Raw genomic sequence first — 21,441 nt, 5'->3', positions numbered from 1 at the left:
AAGTGTTGGTGGGACACAAAGTGTTTCTGGTGACATTCAGTAATGCTATTGCAGACATTTGTACATACAAAAAGGTAGAGAAGATGCTTGAAAAATACTTGTTTAAAAGTTCACTGGTTAAGATTTCTTTTTTAAATATTAAAAGAGTGAAAGCTCTATCAAAGTATTTCCTTCTAATTTAAGGGAACTTCCCCAGCAGAAAGCAGCTCTGTACAGACAGTGCAATATGTTCTCCATCCACACACAGGAAAGGTTTTCCACCCACTCCCCCAAACAGCTCTCACTCCCCACGAGGCAAGAACTGTTCTTCTGGTAAGGTTTCCATGAGCTCTGCTAAATGTAATTTAAGCAAACATTTTTATTATCTATGGGTAAATATCCTTCTGTAAGCAAAACTTTCATTCCTGTTCCTGGACCATATTTCCACTACAGCCTTGTAGGTCAAACTTGCATTTATTTCCTGTGCAGTAACACTTTATGTAGATACAACTAATTGGGTTTCCTTTTGACTCCTAATAGAGGCTGTAGGGGATAATACAATATCCTATAGGCAAATTCAGTGGCCATTCTGTATTTTAACAGCTGAAATTAAGTTTGTTTTTGGAGTAGCAGAGGGAAGAAGAAAAAATGCCCAGGCAGACTAAGAGAAACATCACATTTGAGCTTGTAACACCCAGCCCACAAACACAGGCACTCCAGCAAACTCACACCTGTACTAAATAAGGAAAATGTCATCTTTATCAGGTATCCCCATGAATTGGAAAAAAGAATGCACTACTTAGTTTTAAGCAAAACCTTTATTTTAGCTCATGGGCTTGTTTGTATTAAAAACAGTTACTTCAAAATCAAATTCACATAAAATTCAGCACGTAAATGAAGTTGTCATTGGTCAGGATCAGATTCTGAAAGACAAGGGCTCTGAGTGACATTGGAACAACCTTGGGTAGCAGCAGATAAAACTGGGAACAGCAGCAGGAGCAGCTCCTGCTCTAAGGCTGAGGAATCAGTGCCCCCTTCCTTCAGCAAATTTTAAACCCCAGCTGCACTCCAGGGCTGTTCAATGATTTCTCCATTTCCCATAAATTCCCTCAGCAAGGACTGAGAACAGCAATATCCCAGTTTAATCTGCTGCTGCACAGGAGGGAATTCTCTCAAGTCTTGTTAGAGGCACTGCTATTTTCTGCCAGCAATCAAAGTACTTGTCTTAAAACAATTTCCTTACAACACCAACAATCAAGCTACTTTATATACACTTCAATTGTACAATTATCTTTAAAAAATGACCATGTACAAAATAGGTTATTTTATTTATTTATTTTTTTTAATCACATGCTAGATTTCAATTACATCAACATTTTAAAATAACTGAAAAAATTGATAAATAACATTCCAATTTATTAGGAACACTCCTGCAAGCAAGTGCAGAAGTATCTGCACTTCATTTAAGATTCTAGTAAGCTTTTTAGGGCAATTTGTGCTATAAACCTCATGTACAAAGTGTGTGAAAAGCTCTTACTTGTGACAACAGAATAAAAGCTAATTAATTAAGCAAGAGTATTTCAGTAAAATTATTCTACTTATGAAGTAAATACCACAAGGGCATATCATTTACAGCCAGTTAGACAAAGAACACAGCTAGTCACCAGAACACATACATTAGTTAAAAAGTCAAATATATACAAAAATATATTAGAAAGTGGTTGAGTTTAACCACAGGCTCATGTAAAAAAATGTTGTTTTAAATAGCAATAGCAAAAAAATAGCTATTTCTCTATCTGCAACAGTACAAAAGGCAACACCTACATATGAGGTAGCAATGCCAAATTAAAAACAAAAAAAACCAAAAAACAACTTTGGATTGAGGAGTATTTCCTATACTTTCATAGTATATCTGTCAATACAAATATTTAAATGAACACTTCAATTGTTTCAAGAATTAACTACATTAATTTACAAAACCCTTTATTCAATGACATTTTAAAAATTACTGGAAATTGGTTTAGTTACTGATTTCTCCTGTTTCTAAAAAAGCTGTTGCATTTTTCAAACCCAAACACTGTACAGCAAAAACGTGGAGGCTTTTATTATACACACTTGGTAAACACTATGGTACATTAAGACTTAATTTACAAAGATCAGAAGGAGCCAACTGTGGTCATTTTATCCTTTTGTGCCTAACAGGCAGACACTGCACACTTTTTACCCCGTGTTCAATGCCAGAGGCAAGCTGAGGGTTCACTACTCCTTTCCACAGCCACAGAAAGGGTTGGAAGAGTTTCATCTCCCTCCAGGAGTGTGAGCCACAAGCAGGCGCCACCTCCAGGCCAGGGGCACTGCCAGGCAGGGCTCAGAGCTGCCCCTGGGCATTCCTGGAACTGCCTCAAAAACGTGGGGAGGGAGAAGGGAACAGCTCTGCCCCTTCTCCCAACTCCAACTCTTTATCCTCCTGCAGGTGCAGGGCAGGAGGGGCCAGCTGAGCCTCTCTGACCAAAAAAATGCCATCAATGAAAAGCCAGGAGAGGAACAACCATGTAAGCTGAGCTGTGCCAGCTCTAGTCGTGGGGCTGCAGGCCCCTCACATCCTCTGCTTCCAGCTCCACTGACCAAAAAGACCCTGCTGCTCCTCCAATTCAGGCAACTAAATTGGACATCTGAAGTTAGATGGTACGAGTAACACCAAAAAATGAACTGGATGGATTTTCAGCATTTATTGTATTAAGAAAATAATATACTTTACATCACAGTGCTTAATTAAATGCAATAAAAAAATGTAAACTCAGAATTCTAGATAAAATTTAGCTTGAAAAAATTAGGGCTCGAAGAGTTTTGAAAATTCATAATTTTTTTAAAAATTGAAGTCACAGACAGTCAGTTCACATAACTCACATCTCAAAGTCTACTTGTAAGCAACACCTTCGACACACTCCAACGTTTGGTCGGGTTTTGTTTGTTTTGTTTCCTTTAAAAGCCTAAATACCAATTGACCAAGTGCAAAGGTGGGAGGTATCTCCTCTCTCTCTGCAAGGACTCTAAGTGTAGCAGTGACGTGCCCAGCAGGCCCTGGAGTGCTCTAGTAGATGTAGGGGAAGATGCGGTACGGCACGCGCTGGCAGTAGCGCTCCCAGGCCAGCCCGTACTTCTGCTTACAGTGGTGCTCGTCACGAGCCTCCCGGTGCACCAGCAGGCAGATGAAATAGATCACGTAGAAATAGGGCAAAATGTGATTAAAACCTGCAAAGGGACAAAGTTAACTTAGATTAACGGGACAAAGATCTAGAGGTGGTAGCTGATAACATGTTCAAAGCTGGTGACACAATTGTTCAAGGCTGAAGCATCGAATACTCAACAGGACAGTGCAACATGTGCAGGTAGAAAAAGACCCACAAACCCACAGAAAGTAATTCTTAACATTTAGATGTGGTGTTTGTGAGGGTTCCCAGGACAAGGTGAGAGATGAGAATTTGACTCCATGTTCTCAAAAGGCTGATTTATTATTTTATGATAATTTTATAGTATATAATATATATTATCATATAATATATTCATATAATAGATGTATATTATATAATATACAATGTAATCTATACTATATAATATATATGTAATATAATATATATAATACAGATCATATCTTCGTATTATATATAATATCATATTATATATGATATCCTATTACATATTTTATATCACATAATATGATATATATTGTATATATTATATTATATATATTATAAATTATATATTATGTATTATATATTATATACTAAAACTATACTGAACTCCAGAGAAAGGATGCATCAGAAGGCTAGAAAAGAATGATAATGAATGCTGGTGACTGACTCAGAGAATCCGACACAGCTGGCTGGGATTGGTCATTAAGTTAAAACAATTCACATGGAACCAATCAAGGATGCACTTGTTGGTAAACAATGTCCAAGCCACATTCCCAAGCAATCAGATAATTCTTGTTTTCATTCTTTTCTGAGGCTTCTCAGCATCCCAGGAGAAGAAATCCTGGTGAAGGGATTTTTCAGAAAATATCATGGTGACATTTAGAATCACAAAATCTACCAATTTCCCTCTCAATGCCTGCAAAGCTGGCACATATTGAAGTGTTATTGTCATTTAAAGTTCTTTAGTTATCAAAACCACATTTACAGTCAAATTTCTGCACCACTAAAAGGTTTTCTCTATTTTGCCTGCAGACATGAGCCCAGCTTTGCTCAGAGCACACCACTTGACCTGTGGATGAAAAGAACTGGAAAGGACCCAGAAATGTGAGACTGCAGCCCAAAAAGCCAAGTGTATTCTGGGCTGCATCAGGAGGAGCGTGGCAGCAGGTTCTGGTTCTAACCCACTACTCTGCTCCACCTGAGTGTTGTGTCCACCTCTGTGTGTTAATAACAAACACTTTGAAAGATAACTTCACTGTGTTTGATGACCTTTCTTTTAAATATCTTTCACTTCAAGTTATCCCTGTATGTGGTGGCCCTTGTGTCCAAGCAAACTCCCACTTTTGAGGAACTTCAGCTGAAAACACTCACTAGCCTAAAAAATTTAAAGAACAGCTAATTAGCAAGCAAGTCCCATGGTTATTGAATGATAAAGTGTCAGAAAGATGATGTCAAATCTGCAGCAAGTTAGAAAGGGTAAAATGGAAGTAAAAATGTGTTGCATTAGACTTATGACACAGAAATCTGCCATTCAATAGGGTTTACCATCTCAAAAAATTCCCACTTGGCATTTCAAACCCAGACAGATGCAAAACAAAAGCCTTTTTGCTAAAATCCACTTTAGTCTCAGAAACTCACCACAGGGTAGGGACCATGCCAGAGCCATGATGATGTCACCGAGGTAATTGGGGTGACGAACAAAACCCCACCAACCCGTGACAAGAAGCCCTTTGCCAGTTGCAGTGGGTATAAATTTCAGATCTGTGAACAGAGTATTGTGGTCAATGCAGTGACTGAAATATGTATTTATACACTACAAAGAGCCATTGAATAAAATCCCAACCCATGGAATAAGAAATGTACTCACTGGCCAGTTTGGGATCTGCTGGATTCCGTCGGAAATTGTTTTTCTGAGAATTTGCACTGCGGAAGATGTAATACCCAATACCTGAAAACAAAAATGATGTATTTTGCATTTTCAGTTATTTTCTAGTTTTCTCAGCTTCAACAAAAGCACTCACATGCCCTTTGCCACACTTATTCCATCAAGGGCTTTTCCCCAGAGATTCAACTGGTATTTTCTGCCTTAACAAGACAGAAATGCCACTGGAAACCTGCATTCCATAAGATCCTGTTACTGACTAACTTTGAAGAGATTCTGAAGAACCTTTATTTTCACATCTATATCTGAGTTTTTTAATGTTACACTGAGTTTGAAATTCACAGAAGGCGATGTGAATTTCACATTGTATGATTACAGCTCTATTTTGCAACCTAGCACTTTGTTACAGCACCTACTCCATAAACTGACAACTCATTTACAGGATCATGATAATAAAAGAAGCAGGCAAGGAATTATCTGGGTTTGAAATTCATATCCCCCATAATTTTCACACAGCAGCTTAAACTCGCTTTTTCCAAAGCTGCATTGAAAAAAGATGATCACAATATACTTTGAATAAAGATGATATTTTTTAAAAAAATAGAAATCCAAGAAAAAACATTAGGTGAACATGAAAAAATGATTTTCTGTTTTTCAGTACTGCACATATTAAATTGTACATCTTCTCATTTTTTCCAATCCTTTGTCATGTCTACAAAATTTGAGTGGGTTTTTATTGTTTCTATTCAGATAACAGACACAACAAGCATATGTTGGTGCAAATGTAAGGTTGCCTAAAGATGTGAGATCTTTCCTCAAAGCACTCAGCTTTGATGAAAAAAGATGTTTTCTACTGACATGTGTTTGCAACGATGCTCATCAGGGAAGGAGATTCAATGGTTACTTTTTCCCTAGGTTCAGCAGAGCCTAGCCAACAAGGTACTGACTTTTTTTTTTAATGAGTCGCTCAGATTGACTTAAAAAAAGAATTTATTAAATGCAAAATATGTTAATTCACTTCAACTCCAGACAGCACCCACCTACAGCTGCTTCTCAACAGAACAATTAGGTGTTCAGAGTCTCAGCTATCCTTCATTTGCTAAAATGAGAATTTATTATATTCTCTGTATTTCACAGGAGCCAGACAATGACTACTGCATCTGAGCTAAAGCTTCACCTCCCATCTCTGAAGAAACAGAATCAGAACTACGTTGTAACCAACAGCAACAGTGACATTTACTGTAACTTACAGTTCAGAACAGTAATTGCTGCAGCAACAGGCCAAGAGATTATGGTGGGGTGACCCACTAAGTAGAAAGCCTGCAGGCTGTAGACAAATGGAACCCACACCAGATCTCCAAACGCCAGCATGAATCCAAATCCATCATGGGTAATATCCATTGTAGTCAAAACAGCTTCCTAGAAACAAGGAGGAAGGAATTTCAGCACTTCCAAAGCCTCCTTCTCTTAACATTGTAATTAGAAATGGACACAGTTGAAGGGGATTGGCATTTACCTCATTCCAAAGAGCATCCACCACATAGAGAAGCTGGAAGCTGTTCACAAGAATCATGGAGAGCGATGGCACACTGAGATTGTGGATCTTCATCTCAGCCAAGAGCATTGCCAAGTTTATAACAACCTAAGTTAGAAAAGATTTTATTTAAAAGGTCACTTGTAAAAGAAAGCGATATTTTCTATCACACTACAGGACATTTTAACACAAGTATTTTTGACCAATGTTTAGTTTAAAAAAAACAAATAAACTATTTTACAAGTAAGTTTGCAACTAACCATATTTTTGAAGCTGTATTGCCTCAACACAACCTTAAAAAGGGTTTTCATTTGCCACAAAACTAAGAAGCTAGAAATTTTCTTCAAGTGAATAAAAATAGTCATTAAAAAACTAGCAACGTGGAACTGTTTTTCAGTACTCATTTATAAGTATTTTAAAATATCCTTAATATCAATTATATGTGTGTGTATGTGTAAAAAAACTAATCCCTCAGTGTACTATTTAAGGAAATAAAATAACTCAGATTACTGACTCACCCAGCCAATTAATCCTGGACGCAACTCACAGAAATATTTGAGGTCAAAGCTGCCAATACGAGGGTTTAATTCATGTCCAGTAAAAAAGTCATAAATAAAATACCCTGCAGGTAAGACACAACCTCTGTTAGCAATACTTTTGTTTTTATCTGCCACTACACTCCTCCCCATAAATAAAATCCCACTTTCCACTAATGTTCTCTCATTACAAATTTTTAAAAGCCTTCAGATTGGCAAAAAAATAATTTGAAGAGTATGTGCAAAATACAAAACAAAATCTCCACAGTTTGTATTCTAAGATGCCCTAATTTTTTATTAATTAGGAGGACTAACCACTTTAGAAGTTCTCCCTGACACTTGTTCCTTCATTTTCAGCCTTATCCTGAAGCTTACATCACAGTGTCTATGAACATAATCATATGGCATTAATTAATATTAATTTTCTCCTATTTAATTGCTTTTGTCTGGAAAAAAGAATTCCCTTTAGCTGTGACAATGACCCATCCATCAAAAAAGGTGGACAAGAAGGAAAATACCATGCCCTGACTTCATATCTGGGACTGAGTTTGCAGGGAAAAAAAAACAAACAACACTTCACAAAGCAAAATTAAAGTCACAGTGTTATAATAACCAGCCCCAAATCCAGCCTTTAATTTGTAAAATGAAACTATAGCAAACAATTGGAAAGAAATCACTCAGAATGCTCTAACTCACCAGAATTTCCACCTGGTGCTAGCTCTTCCTCAGGTGCTTTCAGGGATCGGACATACAGGTAAAGGCTCAGTGCCAGAGAAAACGCTGCAGCTGACACTGCAAACTGCATGAGGTGATCGTACAAATAATGGAACTCAAATTCAAAGTACAATAAAACTCCAATAGCTGCAGCAGTCAAAATAAAAGCATAAAACCCTAAAGGATGCAGAAGAAAGACATATTAGTCAAAATAAAAAAAACCAATTTATCTTTTTAGTAGGGCCTACCTAATCCAACCTTTCTGCACTTTTACTTCTTCCAGTATTTGTCCATATTCCAGTAACATCTTGGACATCCCATGGTTCAAACTTCTGGGGCACAGCAATAAAACTAAGAGACTCTAAGCCCTGAAACTGTGCTCACCAAAAGGACAAGAGGCTGGAACACTCTGAATACTTCTCAATTTTTTATGCCATAGGATCTAATTTCAGATTTTAGTGGAAAAATGGACACTGACACTACTAATGGATAATGAGAGCAGGTCACAAAGTCTCATCTGTGGGACAGCTGAGACAACCTTATCCTCATCTTTGAATTATCTTCATATATAGCTTGACACAGACAGCAGTAATTAAAGTATTAAAATGACTTATCAAGAAGGCAAAACTTGAACACTTTTGCATACATTGAGAGTATAATTTCATGCAGAATGGATTGATGGCCAAATAGGAGCAGGCAGCTCTCTGTTGCCCTCAGCTAAGGACTTTCTATGGATCCCTTCAAGGGTCACAGGGGGTGAGGTTAGAAGGAACCTCCAGAGTTCAGATGGAAACTCCTGTACTTCACTTTGTGCCCAGTGCTTCCTGTCCTTACCTTTCCTCAAGAAAGCTTTTAAATTTGCTTTTAAAATTAGCCTTTGAAGCAGCAAGACAATTCCCCTTGCTTGTTACTTACAGCCCTATTCCAACTTTAAATGGTGCATCTTACCAGACTATGACAAAACTCAGCTTTTTACTGTAGTATTTGAATTCCACTACCACCCCTGTCCAGTGTAATGTCCTGCTCTTGGGTCACTTAGTTCCTGATGATCACTAACTCCTTTTTCCAAGAAAAGGCTCATCCTGTTTTATCCGAGATTTACAAGAGATACGTTTTCTGGGCAAACTGTATCTTTCAATATTTGTGTTTTATGGTGCTGAGCTCTGCAAATCACACAATGGAATCAGTTCTGGAATTAACAACTGCACCATGCTCACCATTTATCCGGTACTGCAGTTTCCTTCCACTGGAAAGAGGCAGGCCTTCTACAACCTAAGGAGAATAAAATATTAATGCTCAACAAAGTGTTTTCTGTGGGCTCTTCAGGTGAGGAAAACCAAGCTCAATTCTGTCAGAAAGACATCCAGTCAAAGCAACCAGCTGGACACACTCAAACCTGAAGCTCATGTACTGTTCTGAAAAACATACTCTGGATAGCAAATGAAAGAGATCAGCAGTTTCAAATAAAAACATTTTTTAAAAATAAACCTCTTCTTAGCCAGCTTCAAGAAAGCAGAACTTCTCCAGTCATTGTGAACATGTACAGCAATAAAACATGACTGATCTACTTCAGAGCGTCCTTTCAGAATCTGCCACTAACCCTCAAGTCACAAGAGAGGGATGGAGAGCCTTTGCCTGATATTCATCCATATGGCTAGAATGGTTTATAGATGCCTGTAAATGAAGACTGTATTCCAAAATGCTGGATATCCATAAGAAACTGAGTATTGAAATAGTTTGTGAAATTAGAAGTCAGATACCTAAAATTCTTCTAGAAATCTATCAAGCAAAGTTTATCCACACTTTTGGTCTGAATGCCTATAAAATGCCTTCTGCCTTCTCTACTGGAAGGCTCTGAAATGCAGAAATTCTGAACCAGCTGCGCTGTTTTAAGCTTACAGAAATCTGCAGCTGCTATATTCCAGTTTATTATGAAAAACTCATTAAATTCCTTTCAAACTCACTGCATTTAGAACACACCCCACCTTCCAGCCTAACACACAGTTTAGTTGCCCATAAAGACCCAAGTGCTCCCAACAACCTACCTTTCCAATTGGCAGCAAGTAAAATGCAGCTTGAAGGAAAAACCACAGCAGAATTACACCAAATACCCTCCAATCCCAAAGACTCTCAAGTGCTGGCAGAGGAGGGAAGTTCAGAAGACTTGGATCATCTTGTTTGCACATCAACAGCAAGTAGAATACAGTAGCAGGCATGAATAATACCAGCATGAAGGTTCCTGTAAACAGACATTATGGCATGTTAGAAAGTAAGTACAGAAAATTTAAAAAATAGTTTCAATCCCACTAAAAAAGCTCAATATTAAGTAACAAAGAAGAGGTTGCCATTATTTTCTCCTGAACAAGACAGCAGCAATCCCATAGTCATGTAACAGGACACTGAGACATTCTTCTCACTCCCATACATGGTCACTGCATTGCTCCAAAAATAATCCAAAAACTGTCTAAAAAATACTTCACTGTCAAGTTTCAAGAACCTACATTTTTGAAAATGTAAAAGCTTTGCTGGTTAATTCTTAAATTTAATCTGGAAATATTTAAATGTCACTGTGGCAAGGGGTGGCACAAGATCTCTGCTGTATTTCATGTATGAACCAAGTGCAATAAAGGTTCTTTGCCACTAAATGAAGTGAAACACAACAATTTTACTCTGAATTCTGCAGCCAAGGTCCAAAAAGCAGTTCTTGACATGACAGTATGGTCAATAAGTAAAAACCCACAAAATAGTACTAATTTTCAACTATTAAGACAATTTGCACACATACCAATTCTTCCCCCAAACTCCATCTCCTTTGTTTTTGTTGATACTTTCTCAATTGGTTTTACAGCCACAAAAGTTTTTTTCTCTGAATAGATCTCTTCTTTTTTCTTGTCATCTTTCCTCGAACGCAAGCTGTACTGCTCAAGCACACGCTTGATTTCCAGGTCTGGTTTTAACTTTTGCTGTAAATGAATAAAAATAATTTACTGAAAGGTTTCCCAGTGATTTTACTTTATTTGATATTTCAGAGGACATTACTCACTGTAAAACACCAGTACAGAATTACCCATTCACACAAAGAGACTGCTAAAACCAGGCACTGTAACCTGTTAGGCTGTGATCACAGATCAGCAGCAGCTCCAGCACAGATCATCCATTGCCACCCTCCCCCTTTCCCTTCTGCCATGTGCCTGGGCACTAGATAACAATCAGGACAATAAAAAAATCACTTTCTCTGTAGCAAACTTAGTCAACCTCTAAGTTTTATGTTGCCTTCTATTTCTGATAGATTACTGTATTGCCCTTTTCTAGGAATTTCTGAGAGAGCCAAGCTAGGAATGTGACAAAAAGCTAAGAGCAAATTCCATGTTCCTACCTCCAAGATGATGCAGGATGTGGCATTTTTTTCTGTACTTTCAGGTTCACCATTGTATCTTTTGGTGTTATTCTCACTCGGTTTCTGGTCAAAACAAGAAACACAGTTTAAGCTTTCAGTGTCCTATATATGGCACTGTTCTGCAGAACTTAAAGTTTAGATTTCCATAAACTATCTTTGAAGAAATAAATTCTCTCATAAAAATTCTTCTCTAGTGAGTCTAGCTTACACAGCTCTGGCTGTGTAAGACATGGCTCACATGTTTTATTTCAGCTAAAGTTTTGTTGAAGAGAACCTGGTCTTTTCAGTCTTACAAGAGCCAACAGATAAATCCTACTCCTCAGACAGAAGCCAGGACAAAACCACCAAAGACTTTTTGACTCTTTTATCCCAAAAGTTTAAAAGTACTAAAAGTAAACAGTAGCTGCTGGCTAAAAAACTACTTAAAACCACAGGCACAGGATCACACAGTTCAAAGGAGCTCACTGCAAAACAAACCCCACAACTATTTCAGTGCCTAAGAGTACTAATTTACTAAACCTATCTAGCTAGTTTATATTAATCTGGTTTAGTCCAGCTGAAACCTAACTAAAACCTGTTCATTTTCAATAGATCAGCAGAATGCATTTCCAGTTCCAGGGACTGTATCTCAGACAAGTGAGAAACCATCTCAAGGGCACAAGAGGCAGAAGAAATGCTGTTTTTCTCTTCACAGAGAAACACCATCTCTACTCCTCTTCACTTAAAGATCACCAGAACCATTTGTAGCACTCAATCTTCACAAAAATGCTAAGAAAAAACCTAATAAATTTCAACTAGACACCAGATATACTGGTAAACTTAGAAATCCTTACAGGTTAGTTTTTATAATGAAACCAGTTTTGCAATATTATCCATCACAAGGTCATATTTAAATATTCCACACTACCTGTTTTCCACTAGTGTTGCAAAAAATTGTATATGGTACAGAACTCATTTTATTTCAAATCCTAATATCTACCTGCTATGAACCAATTAACACACCTAAAAGTAAGCTAACTTCCATTGCCCCATTTCACAAGTGGAAGCACATGGCTAACAATTACTTCAATATTAAATATTTAAAAAATTTTGTTTGTTTGGATTCTGAGTTCTCAGTATCACCAAATTCAAGTGGAACTTTATAACCTTGGTTTACCTCTCAAGAATTTCCTCAAAATTTGCAAGCTAGAAACCCAATTTCTAAAGAAAAAAAAAAAGCAGTTCTGAGATGTACTTTTGCAGGTAATTATACTGTCTGGGGAACATGAACAGCAGCTGCCTTTTACAATGATAAACCCAGTCTGCAAAAAACCAATCTCTCACAAATAGCAAAAGTTTCTTTAAATAAAAATCCAGCAAACCAACACACAGAAAACCAACAAACAGAACTAATACCGGCAGAGCTATGCTGGTCTCCTGGATGGTTTTCTTTTTGTCCTCCTTGTGCTCCCTGCTTTGGGAAGCAGAACGACGCCTGCCCTTGGCCGGCCGGCCAGGAGACCGAGAGCGGGAGCGAGATCTACTGCTGCTTCTCCTGGAGGGAGAACTCGAAGAAGACTGGCTCTTCCTGTGCTTGAATGATGACTGGGACTAAAACAAAGATGCAAACCAAGAAAAATCTTAGCTATGTCCCAAAGAACAATTTTAGAAACGGGGGGTTTCGTGATGAGGACTCTGGCATGTAGTTATGTAGATCTGTCTCATATTTCCTCTACTGATGCTCTACAAAGGCTGTTAAGAAAGAGCAACTGCAGAATACTCATTTTGCTGGCAATTCCCAAAGAAGTCTGTTCCAAGTCCAACTGTTGAAGCTACAGAAATCAGGCTATGCATGTAAGCTACCAAAGTGAGCACCAAGCTGTTTAGCACACCACTCTCTCAATCCTGTGCACAGGGATAGGAATTCAGAGCTGTCTCTAAGGCCCTCAGTGGCTGCTCTCACTTCCACCACTCAGCTTTATTAAAGCATTTGACATAGCAAGGGTCATCATCTGTGTGAGGCAACACAGCCTCAACACTAAAAACCCAAGTCAGTCTAATAATTTAATTATATCTGGTAAGTAATTTCATAAACAAAAGCACTTTACTCCAAAAGCACTGTTTGATTTCTCTGGGAAGTCTACAATGCTGATTTCCCCATGTAAAATTTCCACAATGGAACTTTTATAATGTATAAATGCTTCATGACAAAGAAAGGTATTTTCCCAGCTTGAGTCTGCTAACCTGCATGCAGAAGTAACAAATCAGAAAGTCTTGAAACAGTGAAAACAGTTGCCTACCTCAAGGCAGAAACATTTTGGTCCCAAAAGGCCAGTGACTGGGCATGGAGACTGCCCCCCAGAAGTGACACTACAGCTCACATAAAGGCACACAAACTGGCTTTGAACCTATGCAGGTTTCAGAACAGGCCATAGAAATGAACTACAGTGAACACTCAAACACGGTTTTTTCCTCCTGCATGAATCATTTTAAGCTGGTTATGAAGTTTAAAGGCCTTTACTAGTAACAAAAAATAAAATAATGAGGAGTAAAGAGGAAGGAATATGTTTATATGACATGAACCTTTCTCAAGAGATTCCAATTGTCACAAACACAGCAAAATACCTCATGAAGCCTTTGAGGACCTGAACTAGTAGAAGGTATTTGCAGATGTTTTAAGTACGAGCTTGAAGGGCATCCACTGTTTATATTTAGTGACATTTAACTGCATCTTCACATTTGTTACCAAATTTTCTTATTGAGAGATGGAAAACCATCAAATTAATATCAACCCATTGATTACTACCTTTGTAAGGTACTCAAACTAGTTTTTTATGAAAAATCATGCTATAGAGTTCCTGAAGGATCAGACTTGGTTTTCCTCAAAAAGATGATACTTTTTTGACATAAATAAAACAACCACAATACTTTAAAGATGGGGTCATTCTGAACTTCTACTTGAGGTGTCACATAGGGAGAAACTTTTACTTAGCACCAATTCCTTGAAGACACAGTTAACAAAAACTTGCAAAATAACTACCCAGTCCTAAGTTGAAGTACTGAAAATTAAATACATGTGTACTCACTGTGAAAAATACCAATCACTCACTTGTTTTTAAGATTTTGAAAGTTTAATAGTAATAAAACGGTAATAAAATAGTAATATAATTAGAGGAATAAAAATTTGGACATTTAGGATTTAGGACAATATGAGACAATAGAAACAAAGAGTTAAGGACAGTCCAGGTACCTCCTTCTGGGCAAAATCAGCCCGAAAAAGGACCCACGTTAACAGAGGATTAACCCTTAAAAGCAACAGCCTGTTGCATATTCATACACCTCATACATGATACATAAATTCCATTCAAACAAAGGATTCTGTCTGGTCAGTGTCAGCTTCTTCCTCTGAATCCTGACTGCATCCTCAGAGCTGAGCAAGGTGGGAAGAAATTTGTTTCTTCTGATAATGGAGCAATAAATTCTTTCTCTGAAAGATTTAGATTCCTGTGGATGCTCTCTCAGTGAGAGTACCTAATTCCTCTCTTTAAAAAAATATCCCACATACTAGTTTCTATTTTAACATTATGTGATAACCTAAAACTATATTTAACACACTACTTAAAAAAATTAACGCAGCATAACTTTCTAACACAACACATACAATATTCATTTTAATATTTGCAAAAAGCCAACCATAAAATACCCATTTTTCACACTCACCCTTATATCACTTTCCTTCAGTGCAAGCTCAGTTCCATCTTTGTACTTGACAGTGTAAAGATGAGCCACATCATCGTAGCTGGTCACCTGCACCTCGTAGTACAGGACGCTGCCCGGCCAGCGGCCCATCACCACCTCGCCATCAGCAAACTTCCGGCTGGGCATTTTCCAAACACAGTCCCTGCAAAATAAATCACTCAGTGCACATGGCAGCCACACAGCAGGCTTCATTCTCCCCTTCTCTCTGTCTGTATCATGTAACTGAAAAGGGGACACTTCCACTTTAAATAGGGAAAAGGGTGTGTCATAAGAAGGCAGCATGGAACTCTTAAAATAGAGAGAAGATTGAAGGTGCACATTCTGGAAAAACATTCAGATGTATTAAACTAGTACTGAACTACAATATACCATCTCCATCATCAGGCAAAGCACATCTTTGACCAAAATTACGTAATGAAGTTCATCTTATCTAGAGAGAAATGCAAATTACATGGTACTGAAGTGTCCTCTAACCCTTGTTTCCTGTGGCTCTACAGAAATGACAGAAGCAATGATTTTTAAACATTAAACATCCCCAATCATTCAACACTTACAGCCACATAAAGTCTTTCTTCAATTTATTATGCCAAACACTCCAAAGTTAGGAAACTTCAGAATTTAAGCTCCTGTCTGGGTTGAATCTTTTTTTATTTTCCACCTCTTTAACAAAAGGGCATAATGCCTTTTCCAGGACTCCGTGGGAAAACAAAGCTCAGCATCAGAGCAATCCCACAGCAACCTGAAAAATGAAATTCTATCCTCCATTGCATCATCAGGTTTTTATTTGCTATTAACAAAACCTGGTGTGACTACTACCCTTGGGTCACCCCACCAGGTGCTGGGAAAAACCACAACTACAACTCAGACGAAGTTGTTTTTAAGCATAAAACACTGTAGAACTGCTTGTATAGTGCTTTGTGTTATGTCACTGCCTTCTGAAAACAGATATCCGAAGCAGAATATACTTTTGATCTCAATGTATCAAGTGAGACTACTTTAAAAGTCTAAGGTAAAATATACACTAAATAACTAAGGTAAAACAAATATACACTAACATAACTGAGGTGAAATATACACTAAATAACTAAGGTAAAATATACACTAACATAACTAAGGTAAAATAAATATACACTAACTAACCAAGGTGAAATACACACTAACATTTCTACTGGCACCCTGTGTACAAGCAACACAGGAATTCGGAGGGGCTGGCAGGGACAGGGAACAGACACAAACCACAAAATGTTGGGGTCAAAGCATTTAATTTTAACTTGTTTGCTTTATCAATTTGATAAGAAAATGAAACCACACAAACTAAGGTAAATACAAGTCTTTAACTAGTTAATCATTACATATTAACTAACCTGCAGTGAAAAGTTAAGATTCTTGGGGAAAAAAATACTGTTAATATTCAATCACAGACCTTCATCACACATTGGGGGATGGGGCTCAGTGAGGTTTTACAATCAACATTCATTCTGGCATTTTCTGACATTGCTGCTGCTGGTAAATTTTACATCTGTGTAGCTCTCCAAGTCAAAAACCAAAAAAATTCAGCAGAATTCCCTCATATGGATTTTATTACTAATACTCCAAACTGCTTCAGACCAGAAACATCTGGCCATCTCTCTCCTGTATAATATTTGAAGGAGAGAAAAAAAAGTTTTATAATTTGGTTTCACTGACACTTGCCAGTCACAAAAATGAGTTCTAGTCTGTGCTTGTTGGGCATGTGCTATTCCAGCTCTTCTGCCTTCTAACTTGTGTTTGCTGTCCCAGTTTCTTGCTTCTGTCTTATTCTTTCAGAATTCTCACTCCTCCAATTTTCTTTTATCCCAGTCAGCTGAACCCCTTCAAACTTGTATCTCTGCTTCTTACGACTTCCATATTTTCATTTCAAGTTCTCCCTTCTCTCCTTAGCCCCCATCTTGAGCCTTTGTGGATTTTCTGCCTTTTCTGCCCTTGCTCACCAAACCAGTTCTGGTTCCTCTTTGCCACCTCTGTCTAAATCTGATCTCCCTGTCCAGTTTCCTCACCCACAGGCAGTTCTTCAGGAGACCCAGGGCTACCACTGCTCTCTGGGAGCCTCCTGCAGCCACAGCTTCTTCTTCCTGCTCTTCCATAAACAGCCTGAACCCAGGAGCTCCTGAGTGCACTCAGAGCTGTCCCCAGATGTCACCATGACTTCATTTCCCCTCTGCTTGCTGCACTTCCTACACCCCAGCCAACTTTTCTTCTCCTGACCTGCAGCACCTCAGGCACAGCTGCAAACGTGGAGCCTGAGCAGGACAAAGCCGGCTGATCCCCACAGAGTTGTACAAAACAGATCTTTTTTCAAAAAGGGTAACATTTTTTCATGAAGTTGTTACTGAGGACATGTAACACTGTTTTTTTCCAATTTACAGTAACCACTTCAGAATTTAGATACAATTTCTGAATTTGAATTCATGAGGATAATAAAATGCAATTCTCTGCCAGATTTCAAAACCCAGCACTTCTGTATGCAAACAAGAAGTCCAAAGAAAAAGTAACTTAATTATTGTGAAAGGCAGAAAGACCTTCCCTTCCTCCAACCTTGTTCTCAAAAGGAGCTGGTTAGTTTTAAAAAATTGAGAAATGTGGTTGAAAGACCTGTAGCTAAATCTGTGTCATGTAATTCAGCCTGAGGTAGATACTGCCAATATGAGATTCCAAAATAATAAATAAGCAAGTGGAAGCAATGAACAATCTTATTAATGGGAAAAATTACGTATTTTTCAATTCTTTTCTTTAAATATTACAGCTTAATAATAAGCTCAAACATTAAAATAAGTAAATTTAACTTTTTACCCTATTCCTCATTCCTTACATCCCACTTCAAAAAGCTGCAGCTTTCATCTGTTCAGATGAACACACACAATTACTGGCATCCAGAAGAGAAAAGACAGGAAGTCTTCCCAAAAAAATTTGGTTTAGAGATTACATTTTTCATGTACTGCTCTTTCAAGCTCTACACACCCCTGATGATTTTCATGGTATCACCTGGCATCAGCCTAATATTCCCAGCAGCTCTGCACAAACTTTTGAATTCCCAGGGCTTTAAAACATAAATCCAAAGAAAATCATCTCATACAATGAACCCTGCACTGTACAGACACCTGACTGCAAGTTTAGCCACTTACTCAGGAGATGAAATTTCTGTTTTCTCAACCATTACGATTTTCCTTTAGGAATCTAGAGTCTAAGAGAAAGGCTCAAAAGGACTTTGTATCCTATACCAAGCCAAGCCAATTAATGCAAATCTCCCTGGAGCTTGAAAGTGGGTAAAGAACAAAAGTTTCTGCTGACTCAAACAAGAATGAAATAATTAAAAAGAAACTTGGCTGAGAAACATTATTGCCCCATGCATGCATTTCTGGTCTTCTTAATGACTCTCTCACAAGAGATGTGGGCAGATATTTCAGTGTGGAGAAAGTGATGACTGTTACCTTGTAGCCACAGGGAGATCACACCCCATCAGCAGAAGTTGGGCACACAGTTTTAATAATAAATAAACACTAAACAATTTTTCCCTCTTGGAAGAAAAAAGTTCACACACATTCAGTAATTCCATTTACTAATTCTAACATTTCACCGCTCTCAGGTAACGTTCTGGATGTCAGAGGAGGGAGCCAGCAGGAAAATAAAGAAAACGCTGACAGTCAAGGTTAACAACACACGGAAAGTTACAAATGAATTCACCACAGAGAGCTGTGCAGGACCTTTTCAGCAAAACCATTATTCTCTCCACATTCAGAACAGTAGAGGCACCTATCCCTGTCCAAACCAACTTCACTTCACCACTAAAAACAAGCACCGGTACGCCTCGAGGCAAAAACAACAACCCATCAACCCTCGGGCCGGGAACCGCGGATCTTCCCTTCAAAGAGCCTTTCTGCCGGAAACCCCGCTAGCGGAGGGGACGCGGCAGGACCCGGAGCTCGGCAGGGCGGGCCCGGGAGCGGCGGGGCGCTGTTGACAGGAAGGGCCCACGTGCCGGCCGAGGCCCGGCCCCTCAGCCCCGCCCCGCCCGCGGCCCGGGCCTGGCGCGGGGCCTCCGCCGCGGGGGAAGGGAGGGGCCGGGCCGCACCGCCCCTCGGCGGCCTACTCCCGCTCGGAGCCCGGCGCGGCGGAGCCGAACAAAGCGGGGCCGCTCAGCCCCGCCACCTCTAGTGCTCCGAGCGAGGGGCCCGCGCCGCTCGTCTGCCCGCCGGGAGCGAGGCCCGAGCGCGGGCCGCGGCGATCGGCCGGAGCGCTTTCCGCCGGGAAAGCCGCCAAGGAAAAGCTGCGGGGGAGGGAGGGGGGGGGTGGGAGGTGGGGGTATCCGGCCCGCCCGCGGCGCCGTTCCCGTTACCTGGAGCCCGCCCGCGCCGGGCCGGGCCGGAGGCGGTTCCGCGGAGCGGCGGGAGCGGGGCCCGAGCGCGCGCCGCTCTCCGCTGAGGGGAACAACCGCCCCGCCGAGCGACGGTTACGGCCTCGCGCACGGCCCCGCCCCCTCGCCCGCCCCGCCAAGCGCGCCCATTGGCCGGGACGCGCCGTTTGAATCGCGGGGTGGCCGCGCGCCATTGGCTGCGCCGGCGATGGCGCGGTCCGCCCTCCCGCCCCGCGGCGCGCGCCCGGCCCCGCCCCCGGCCCCGGCGTGAGGGGGGAGGGGGGAGGGGCGCGTTCGCTCTCCCCCCGCCGCCCCTCACGGCGGGTGATGGCGGGAGGGGAGGGAGAGCGGGGCGGAAAGGTCGCTGTCGTGGCGAAGGGGGCAGGCTCAGACCGCCTGCGCCACCCAGGCCCCGCCGCACGGGTAAACAAAACGGAGGGTTTTGTTTACGGAGCACTCGCGGTCTCGCCGCCTCCGCCGCCGCGAGTGCTCCTACACTGTCCGAACAACAGCCTCTGTTCCTTCCAGCCCTGCACCTCCAGCACTCAACAATGACAAAATGTGGTAAAAATGCAAAAAAACAGCATCTCTTCTCGCTCAAAAAGAAAAATTAGAAAGGGCTTAAAAGCGGAGGTGGCGAGGCAGCGAGTGCTGCTACACTGACCGAACAACAGGCTGTGCTCCCTCCGGCACTAAACAGAGCCAAAACGTGGTAAAAGTGCGGTGAAAACGCACTGAAACACCCATTTCTCTCCTAAAGAAAACTAAAAATAAAAGCAGAAGAGGCTTTTGAAGACGTGAGATGACAAGTGCGCCTGCACTGAGAGAACAACAGGCTGTGCTCCTTCCAGCCCTGCACCTCAAGCACTCGACAAAGCCAAAACGTGGTAAAAATACGGTAATAAAAGTGCAGTAAAAGCATACCCACACTCTCCAAAGGGAAAATAAAAAAGGGGCTACAAAATTGCAGCGTGCAGTGTGGTTACCCCTGTGCTTTTGGGGCAACTTTTCCAGAAAGGCCAGAGTTCCTGGCCAGATTTTGAAATCAGGAAGTCTAAGCAATACTTGAGCAGGCAGAAACAAAATGTGTTGTGAAAAAGTTAACAAATCGTCCTTAACATTGAGGTTTAGCATTCAAATGAGTTGTTTCCAGTGTTGAGATGTTAAAAGTGGTGTTAAGAAGTGTTAAGAGTGAAATACAGAGTGTTTTGTCCACACAATTTTTATGGACCTCCCAAATTTTCTAAATTTAGGTAACAAGTGATGCTCTGTGCTAATAAAGCTTCCTAAATGAAGGGAAATTCCCTAAAGACAAGACCACCATTGTCCTGTACAGAAAACTGCCCGTGTCGTGCAGACACAGCAAAAATCTCAGATGAAAAAAGAACCCTGAAACAACAGCAACATCATAAAATAAAAAATTGAAAAAAACCTCATACCAAAAACCCACAGCCAAAATGAACTGACATAAACAGGCCCCATGGTAGTCATGAGCTTAACTTGTCTGAGACATAATTGTTGTATTTGGGGGGTTGTTTTTGCTGTTGCTGGTTTGTTTGTTTGTTAATTTCTATCGGGGTTTAAGTTTCTAGCTATAATTTTTGAATTAAGAGTATGGCAAGCTTGTTTCTTCTAAGTGATTGCAGGAAATGGGACGTCCTGAGCGAATTATAAAAAATGGATATATTTTGTTATTTATTCTGCTTATCTTGTCCTTGAATTTTTAATTTTCACAAGCAATTCTTTTTAAATTGCGTTTGTGTGTCCCCTTATTTTTGTACCACGTAGACCCAGTTTAATTTGTCAAGGATTCATTGTATTTTTCACCATGTGATACAGTAAAAGATGTCTAAAGAAAGTTAAAAGTTACTCAGTCAAACCAGAGTCACGTGTAAGCATAGATTTTAATAAATGCAGTCAGAATAAATTTGGTTATTAATTGTGTTAAGGCAATCAGCTTTATCTGAGAGACATTTGATAATTTACTACACAAAAGATGCAAGTGAAGCTTGATTTCTGGCTTCAGATAATGAATATTTTGGTTCCAGCTAAGATTTCTGCTTTGCTTACTGTTGCA

The 21,441-nt window shown here is 40.0% G+C and overlaps 1 protein-coding gene across 1 annotated transcript; it reads right to left on the bottom strand.

Moving 5' to 3' along the window:
* Window positions 1-778: 778 nt before the first annotated feature.
* Window positions 779-19,470, bottom strand: LBR (lamin B receptor). The gene is made up of 14 exons (XM_030945279.1): window positions 19,347-19,470; window positions 14,936-15,116; window positions 12,632-12,826; window positions 11,216-11,299; window positions 10,625-10,802; window positions 9,885-10,078; window positions 9,057-9,111; window positions 7,822-8,016; window positions 7,108-7,211; window positions 6,572-6,697; window positions 6,306-6,474; window positions 5,041-5,121; window positions 4,812-4,934; window positions 779-3,231 (listed from the first exon to the last, which is right to left on the bottom strand). Exons 2-14 carry the CDS (start codon window positions 15,098-15,100, stop codon window positions 3,071-3,073), a joined length of 1,830 nt encoding a protein of 609 aa, XP_030801139.1. The 5' UTR covers window positions 15,101-15,116; window positions 19,347-19,470; the 3' UTR covers window positions 779-3,070.
* Window positions 19,471-21,441: the final 1,971 nt, after the last annotated feature.

The sequence above is a fragment of the Camarhynchus parvulus genome, chromosome 3 (genome assembly GCF_901933205.1).
Source record: "Camarhynchus parvulus chromosome 3, STF_HiC, whole genome shotgun sequence".
NCBI classification, from domain to species: Eukaryota; Metazoa; Chordata; class Aves; order Passeriformes; family Thraupidae; genus Camarhynchus; species Camarhynchus parvulus.
Note: the sequence above shows the minus strand (reverse complement) of the source record. Positions and strands in the feature narration are given on the sequence as shown.

Excerpts from the sequence above, each read along its gene's own strand:
- LBR (XM_030945279.1), bottom strand. The coding sequence starts at position 15,100 with ATGCCCAGCCGGAAGTTTGCTGATGGCGAGGTGGTGATGGGCCGCTGG. Across the intron at positions 9,112-9,884 it reads ACTTGCTGCCAATTGGAAAG|GTTGTAGAAGGCCTGCCTCT; the intron begins GTAGGTTGTTGG and ends TATTCTCCTTAG. Across the intron at positions 4,935-5,040 it reads AGCAGATCCCAAACTGGCCA|ATCTGAAATTTATACCCACT; the intron begins GTGAGTACATTT and ends CTCTGTTCACAG.